General features: G+C 42.7%; 1 protein-coding gene and 1 non-coding gene across 2 annotated transcripts; both read right to left on the bottom strand.

The window, feature by feature from the left end:
• Nucleotides 1–1,666: 1,666 nt before the first annotated feature.
• Nucleotides 1,667–1,797, bottom strand: LOC114236441 (small nucleolar RNA SNORA18). The gene has a single exon (XR_003622401.1). It is a non-coding gene; the product is annotated as a small nucleolar RNA SNORA18 (small nucleolar RNA).
• A 133-nt stretch (nt 1,798–1,930) lies between these two features.
• LOC114236421 (small nuclear ribonucleoprotein G-like) lies at nt 1,931–2,272 on the bottom strand. Its single transcript, XM_028163849.2, has 2 exons — nt 2,247–2,272; nt 1,931–2,111 (listed from the first exon to the last, which is right to left on the bottom strand). Exons 1-2 carry the CDS (start codon nt 2,270–2,272, stop codon nt 1,931–1,933), a joined length of 207 nt encoding a protein of 68 aa, XP_028019650.2.
• Nucleotides 2,273–8,912: the final 6,640 nt, after the last annotated feature.

Raw genomic sequence — 8,912 nt, 5'->3', positions numbered from 1 at the left:
CATATTTGTGGATGGCAAGGAGATAGAATAACAACTTCATCAGCTTGCAAAATGAGAAGTCAAAAAGATCTCAGTAGGCAGGAATGATAAACTCCATTTAACAAGGTGAAGTTCAGTGGTAATAAGTGTTAAGATTCTGACTTTGGGCTCCCAAAACCAATTCTTCATGTATAAATTTGGAAAGATGTAGAACGTCTAGAACCAGAGGGATACTCTTCGCTGATGGTACTAAACTCCTGTATCAAGTTCTGTTTTAGATGTCAAACTTTAAGATGATTATAGACAAACTAATATGTTCATAGAAAGTGATCTGGATGGTGACTTAAAACTTTTAAGGGACTTAAAGGGACTTAAAGTCTTAAGGGACTTAAAACTATGCTATCTAGAAGCTTAATAAAAGAATCAACGTCAAGCCCAGAGAATCAAAGACTCAGGCAAGACAAAATTAGATATTTGAAGATTACTGGATGGATGGTCCCAAGGCAGAAAATTAGGACCAATGGATGATGTCTAAGAAGACTGGTTATAATTCAGAATGTGCCCTTCAGAGCTTTAAGGAGGAAGTGCTGTAGGGAAGAAAGAATAGCAGTTTTGGAGTCAGGCAGACCTTGTTTGATTCCACCTTCTGTGATGTTGGCAAATTTTTCTCTTTGGGTCTCAGTTTTGTCATCGAAAAAATTGGTGATAATACCCACCCTATGAAATTTTTAGAATTAAATGAGACAAGGTCTGTAAAGCACTTTACAGTACCTCACATTATAAGAGCTGTCCATAATTGCTTTCAGACTGGATATTCTAGGCCAGGAGTTGACAAACTTTCAATAAATGGCTAGGTAATTTTTTTTTGACTTACAAAGGTGGTTTTTTTTGTTTTTTGTTTTTGGCTGCCTTGGGTCTTCGTGGCTGTGCGTGGGCTTTCTCTAGTTGTGGCGAGTGGGGGCTACTCTTCATTGCGGTGCGCGGGCTTCTCATTGCAGTGCCTTCTCTTGTTGTGGAGCATGGGCTCTCGGCACGCGGGCTTCAGGAGTTGTGGTGCACAGGCTCAGTAGTTGTGGCACACGGGCTTTGTTGCTCCAGGGCATTTGGGATCTTCCGGGACCAGGGCTTGAACCTGTGTCCCCTGCATTGGCAGGCGGATTCTTAACCACTGCGCCACCAGGGAAGTCCCCTACGAAGGTGTTTTTATTTTTATTTATTTTTTAAAAGGTTTTTTAAAAAATTATGTGTAACATAGACAAAGTTATTTGTCAATAAATTTTTAAGGAATTTCACATGTTCTGATTCTTTCCACTGCCAATCACCTTAGTTTCTCCAAACTCATAATCTTCACGATAAAATAGCCCTTTCAAAAAGAAGTTGTCATGTGAGTCAGCCCACAGTTCTTTTCGTTAGGCTTCTTTGATCTCCCGTGGAATATGGACACACTTCAAAATTCCCCACCTGTAATCTTTGGGATCCAATTTCCTCAAGCGATTTACTTTAGGACCATGTTTAGAGTCAGGAGATGGATCTGCCTGGTTCTGAATTTGACATCCTCTAAAAATGTATTAGGTTCAAATCATATTCACTCCTAAGCCATCACACCCTAGAACAGTACAGATCATTGGGATATGCCAATATCTAAGATTTAAAAAGTTTGTTAGGTTTTTCATAGTTTACTTGGCAGCTCTGTCTTGTAGTTCTTTCCCACAGATCTAACAGGTAGTTCTATGAGTAAAGGAAACCACACCATTACTCTATGAGGCGTTTCCAATGGTGTAGGTTTACAGAAAAAGCCCCGTCAGGATAGACCTCAACACGAAGGTGTTTTTAAAAAGAAAGTTTGATAAGAAAATATACACAGGAAAACAGTTGCTCTGGATGGGGGATGTGTAGAAGCAGTTGATTCCTGTGATGAACACAGCCGTTGGTTATAAACGCTGGAAGTCTTCTAACATGATGATACTATTCTTATTACCACCATTCTGGTATCTTTCTGTTGCCTGCTAGTTACCATCTCCACACATTCATCTACCACAGGACTCATAAAGGAATCAGATCTCCACAGTATTCCTCGGACATGTCTGCCACAGTTTAATTTCAATGACAACTTCTTTTCTATAAATTTTTTTCTTTTTTTTTGGCCGTGCAGTGCAGCTTGCAGGATCTTAGTTCCCCTACCAGGGATCGAACCCCTGCCCCCTACAGTGGAAGCACAGAGCCCTAACCACTGGACCACCAGGGAATTCCCCACAAAATTTTTTTTCAAATAGGGAGGGTGAGCTTGGCTCATGGTATCTGCCCAGTAGCTCAAAGTTGCCTCTAGAGGATAACTTTTTAGGCTTTGTGAGCCACACAGTCTCTACACAACTTTGCAGTTGTAGCAAGGAAGCATCCATAGACAATGAATGAGTGTGGCTGTGTTCAACTAAAACTTCATTTGTCGACACTGAAATGTGAATTTCACGATTTTCACATGTTGTCACACGGGTAACAGATCTTTTTCAATTGTTTAAAAATGTAAAAGCCATTCTTAGGTCCCAGGCTGCACAAAAACAGGTGATGGACTGGCAATTGGTGTGTGTGTGTGTATATATATATTTATATAAAAGAATATTTTAATTCTTGTCCTTAGAAACTGTAAAGACTGTACACCATTTGGAAATGAGTCCGTACCAAACAATGGCCAGAGAAGAATCATCCACTCTATGCCTTCTCTTTTGTCTGGTTACTCAGAAATATGTTATCAGTATAACCGTTGTTGCTTGCCACCTCACATTATTTTAATCCATGTATTCACCATAGTCTACTTTCCCTTCCACATAAATTCGAGACCACTTTTTTTTTTTTTAAGATGTTAGCTATGAGTTTTTCCTTTTTTTAAAAAAAATTATTTATTTATTTATTTATTTTTGGCTGTGTTGGGTCTTCGTTTCTGTGCGAGGGCTTTCTCTAGTTGCGGCAAGTGGGGGCCATTCTTCATCGCGGTGCGCGGGCCTCTCACTATCGCGGCCTCTCTTGTTGCGGAGCACAGGCTCCAGACACACAGGCTCAGTACTTGTGGCTCACGGGCCCAGTTGCTCCGTGGCATGTGGGATCTTCCCAGACCAGGGCTCGAACACGTGTCCCCTGCATCGGCATCTCAACCACTGCGCCATCAGGGAAGCCCAAGGCCCTGAAGTTTTCAACGTGCATTTTTTTCTTGGTGTATAGGCAATGGAGACAGTGGAACAGGGTACGGGGCCGAGAAGAGAATGAAGTGGCCTCATTCACTCCCTCTGGTGTGCTGAATCCTTCCAAGTGGGCTGGGCTCTTGGATTTTCAGAGCTGCTCTTCCTACCTCTGAGACCAGCTCACGGTTTAAGGTGTTGAGGTGGCCAATAAGGAGCACAATGAAACCTTCCTCAGGGAGACATCAACCCATACAGGAAAGGCTGAGTGCTGAGAATGAGGTCCCTTTATCCTGCTGTGGAAGGAGCCTGGCAAGGGCAGTGTGTCCAGAGGGATAAAGGAGGAGCAAGGACAACGCCTAAAGCCTCAGCCCCCTCTCTCTCACCCTTTTCCACCAATATTTTGGCAACATTCCTAAAAGGCTTGTGACTTCCAATTCTGTTTGCACTCAGAACACCTGAAGTCTATGCTGTAGGGGAAGGAAAACATATCTTTTTCCCACTACCCTCCTAGGTTCTCCAGTTGGGGCCCCGTCATTAGACTGACAAGACAGATTAACAAGAGACAAAGAAACAGACTTTATTAACATGTGTCATGCATACACGGGGAGAACTCAGATGAGTAACTCAAAGGAGTGGTTAGAATTTGGGCATATACAGCATCATAACAAAAGAATAATAAATTTTTAAAGAAGTGATGAGACAAAAGGAAAAGGACTTTCTAGGCTGGCAAACTGTAGGAAAGTAAGTATATGGGAAAAACTAATGCGAGATAAGTGTTAGGTTTGTTATGTGGATTTCTTCTGCTGCCATCTCTGGGCTAAAGGTCTAGAGTTGTCTCTGGTGATTAACTTCTGTCCTTCCTGGTAGAGAAGGTAGGCGGGCACCTTTACAAATTTCTGTTCTGCTTTTAGGCAGCTAGGGGAAGGGCAGAGGGCTTTTCTTGTATCCACTTCTCATTCCTTTCAGCTCGAAATAATCAATATGCCAAAGTGGCATATTTTGGGGTGGCATATTCTGCTACCCTTCAATGTCTATTTTTGGAGGGGAGTACTCCACAAGACACAGGCCGAAATCCTTAAAGATGTCCAGGCTGAAAAGAGATGTCATTGTTGGGTAAAACCATCACAGATTTAAAAAGATGTGAGAAACATGAGCATTCTTTAGAGCTCTAGATAAGCAGATTTAGGTGAAAAACAGCCTTATATTTTCCCTCATGGGGCTACACATTTAGGAACCACAGAAGAGCTGATGTAGCTGAAGCTGTTCCCTAGGGAGCAGCAATCTGGTTGGAGGTCAGGAGCTGAAGCTGTATTTGTGTAGTGCTTTACATAATAGTAGTTGGCCTGGAAGTCTCATTAGTGTCAGGCATTGTTCTAATGCTTTCAATGTACTAACTCATTTAATCCTCACACCTAAAAGAAAGGTACTGTTATCATCCCCATTTTCAGGTGAGGAATTGAGGCAGGAAGAAGTTAGTGCCTTGCCCAAGGTCATATAGGAGTAAGTAGTCGAGCCAAAATGCCAACCCAGACAGACAGGCTCCAGAGCCCAAATTCTAAAGACTCACTATTCTGCTTCTACCAAGGTTACAGACACATAATTATCTATATGGGAAAGAGCTATTGGAAAGCTTCCCTAAACCACCCCAGCACTGTCACTCAGTACACAACTCCAGAGGCTTTTTGGAAAATTCACAGGTAAGAGATGTCATGTTAGGAGGCATTGCAGGCCAGAGGTGCCACTCTCATAGAATTCAATGCGAGTGATACCAGGAGGGCACAACTTGGGGCTCTTGCCTGTGGCTCCCTGTGGTGCCTGCAGAATCCAGGGCTGGATCTGAAGTCTGTTTCAAGAAAGCATTTTTTACGGATGCAGGTCAAATTTCCTATTCACTGAAAACTTGTTTAGTCCTGAGATAGGGCCTTATAGTGTCACCTTTAGGCCTTGGGCATGTAGAAGAGAGAAGGAAAAAAAGAAAAGAAGAAATAAAAGGAAAATAGGTTGGGGGGAAAGAAGCTGGCTAGTGGGGGAAGCAGGTGCTGACAACCTCTAGCCTCCAACATCAGAAAAGAGCCTAAGGTCCAGGTGGTCTAAAGTTGCCCTCTGCTATGGTCTGAAGGTTTGTGTTCCACCCAAATTCATATGCTGAAAGCCTAACCCTCAAAGGTGATGGTATTAGGAGGTGGGACCTTTAGCAGATGCTTAAGTCATGAGGGTGGAGCCTTCAAGAATGGGATTCGTGCTCTTATAAAACAGGCTCCACAGCGCTCCCTGGCCCCTTCCACCATGCAGGATACAAGGAAAAGTCTGCAATGAGGAAGAGAGCCCTCGTTCAACCACAATGGCACCCTGATCTTGTAACAGGGAAGAGCAAAATCTGACTCCATGTTGGATCTGTTTCTTTGACTTTAACCTTTGCTTTTCGTTGCTTTTGTTATTATAGTCATACATAATGGCCTGCCTCAGGGAACCCTGCCCACCTGTGAATGGCTGCAGAAAAGAAGAAACTAACACATCCCCTCCCATATGCTGGCCAAGCCAGGCAAAACTAATGGCCTTTTTACTTTACTTCCTCACCTCCTCTCCCTCTCTGCTCTATAAAAGAAACTGACATTCAGACCCCGATAAGATGGTTCTCTGTGGACACTAGTCCGCTATCTTCTCAGTCTGCTGGCTTTCTGAATAAAGTCACTATTCCTTGCCTCAACATCTCTTCTCCTGATTTATTGGCCTGTCGTGAGGTGAGCAGAGTGAGCTTGGACTCAGTAACAATCTCAGACTTCCAGCCTTTAGAACTGTGAGGAATAAATTACTGTTGTTCATAAGCTACCCAGTCTATGATATTTTGTTATAGCAGCCTAAATGGACCAAGGCACCCTCTAATATTTTAAAGAGTCTAATGGAAAAAAGGACTAAACTACAGGTGTACTTGTGAAATGAGGTTGGTAAGAGGGTCAAGCCCAATGTCTGGCATGACAAAGGCCAATCCCTTACCTTTCCCCTGTCTGGAACTTGGTGATAAAGGTACTACTCTCTCTCTTAAGTTGAAAGCTGGCTCCCCCAAAATACCACAAAATAATCTGTTGGTAAGGCAAAACCGAGTTTCTTGCCTATTGGAGTAACAGAGAGAACGCCTTTGATAAAACTCTTAGTAGAGTCTCAGAATGGGGGTGCAAAGGCAGGGTATTGATGGGAATTCTGGAGTCTGGTTTACAGGGGGTATTTCACTGTGGGGGGAGGCAGGGGTTGCTGATTGAGATTAGGCATACTCTGTGGCAAAATAATTTAGGATTGGTGGGAAATATTTTCTAGGGAAGGGTTTCCTAGCTACTCTTGTTTGATGAGTCATTTTATGCTAAGGACACTTTGTCCGGATGTCTAGTTCCTGGGCAAGAGTTTCCTGGGTTAGTAAGGTCTTGTTAATGCAGACCTTCACATAGTGAAGTCAGGTTAATGTAAACAGCAAACTGTGTGGGTGTGGATTATTTTAGTGGTCATTTAACTCACAAAGTTTGGCATATGGCACATGCTGTAGCCAATAGGAAAGGGGTTAGAATACAGGTTTTTTTCATTAGGGAAGAAGGGGCAGGAGATTTAAGAGGTAAGCAAATGTGCAAAGGCACAAATATCCCTGAAGTAAAGGTACAGTACTTTTCCTGCAACTAGATATGTTACCACCAGGTGGAGCTAGACCCTTCCGGCATGGCTATTCTTCCAAACGTGATGCTATGTTACAGGCATGATTTCCTGGACATAGAGTTAAGTATGAGGAATTAAAAATAGTTAACTTCACTTATCAGATTGGCAACATTTATTATTATTTTATTTTATTTTATTTATTTATTATTGGCTGCGTTGGGTCTTCGTTGCGGTGCGTGGGCTTCTTACTGTAGTGGCTTCTATTGTTGTGGAGCATGGGCTCTAGGCGCACGGGCTTCAGTAATTGTGGCACGCGGGCTCTAAAGTACAGTCTCAGTAGTTGTGGCGCACAGGCTTAGTTGCTCTGCACCATGTGGGATCTTCCCGGACCAGGGCTTGAACTGGTGTCCCGTGCACTGGCAGGCGGATTCTTAACCACGGCGTCACTAGGGAAGCCCCGGGAAAATTTAAAAAGCTTGTATAGGGGAGGAAAGAATACTTTACCTCTACCCTTCCAAGTTCTTGGTTGAAGAACCCCCCTCCCTCCAACATTAAAAAGATTAACAGAAAAAAAAAAAAAAAAAAAGATTAACAGGAGAAAAAACAGAAGTTTAATAACATATATACCTGCAGTACACATGTTTCCAGGAAAACTCACCAAAATGGCTGAAGCTCTCACCTTAAATACTGTCTCCAGCTAAAGGCACAAAATGTTGGAGTGTTGGGGACGCAGAGCTAGTTATGGGAGGTTTTCAGGCAAAACACAGTAAAAAGGGTAAGGTTTGTTATGCAGATTTAAGTCTGTGCTTTCTCCATTGATAAGAGGTTTCTAGAGACTTGGTCATGCTCTTCTTCCAGGTACAGAAAGGGAGACACCCTTACAGATGGAGATTTCCCTTCAACATGTAAATTTCTCTTACAAAGGGTAACTTCTACTTGGTTTTCAGAGCTTTTCCTGTGTCTGCTGTTTTTAAAAAGTAAGCAACTCAAGATAATCCTTATGTCAATGTAGGGGAGCAGAATTTGCCGCTTTAAAATATGTCTCATTGGCATATTTATTGTTTGAAGCTAGTTATTTTCTGAGGAACAGCAGACATGGGAAGCGCTCTGAAAACCAAGTAGGAGTTGCCCTTTTGTAAGAAACATTTACATTTGTGAGGGAAATCTCCATTTGTAAGGGTGTATCTTCTCTGTACCTGGAACAGGAAGAGGACCAAATCTCTGGAAACTCTTAGCAATGGAGAAGGCAGTGACTTAAATCTGCATCACAATCACCCTTGCTTGCTGTGCTGTTCCTGGTAGCTTCCCATAACCGACTGCCCCCATCCTAAACGTTCTCTTTTGACTTTAGCTGAGGATGGTATTTAAGGTGAGGGCTTTGGCCATTTTGGTGAGTTACTCAGTTTTCCTGGGTCTCTGCCCTGTATACATGTTATTAATTAAATTTTGTTTGATTTGCTCCTGTTAATCTGTCTCATGTCAATTTATTTCTTAAACCAGCCAGAAAAACCTAGTTGGGTAGAGGAAAATTTCTTCCTCCTCAATACCAAAAAGGCACATTTTGGGGTGGCATTTTCTGCTCCACTTCACTTGATAATACACTTGATCGTCAAGGCTGTGGGGGAAACAAACACTCGTATGTTGTTGGTGTGAATACAAAAGGGAGGGTGGGACTTCCCTGGTGGTCCAGTGGTTAAGAATCCACCTTCCAATACAGGGGACACAGTTCGATCCCTGCTCGGGGAACTAAGATCCCACATGCCTCGGGGCACCCACGCACCGCAACTACTGAGCCAACACAGCCAAATAAATAAATAAATATTTAAAAACACACAGACACACACACACACAAACCAAAAGGTAGGGCAATTTGTCAATATCATAACAAAAGTACATATACATTTAAAATTTGACCTGGTCATTATGTTACCAAACCAAACTCAGGTCCACTCACCTGCCATGCGGCAAAGCCAATCTACTGATATCAGGTTGTGGTGAAGCAAAGTACAGCATTTATTGCAGGGCACCAAGCAAGGAGACTGGGCAGCCTGTGCTCAAAAGACCCGAACTCCTGATGTCTTTCAAGGAAGGGTTTTTTTTTTTTTTTTTTTAAACATCTTT

This window comes from Balaenoptera acutorostrata, chromosome 1 (genome assembly GCF_949987535.1).
Source record: "Balaenoptera acutorostrata chromosome 1, mBalAcu1.1, whole genome shotgun sequence".
Lineage (NCBI taxonomy): Eukaryota > Metazoa > Chordata > Mammalia > Artiodactyla > Balaenopteridae > Balaenoptera > Balaenoptera acutorostrata.
Note: the sequence above shows the minus strand (reverse complement) of the source record. Positions and strands in the feature narration are given on the sequence as shown.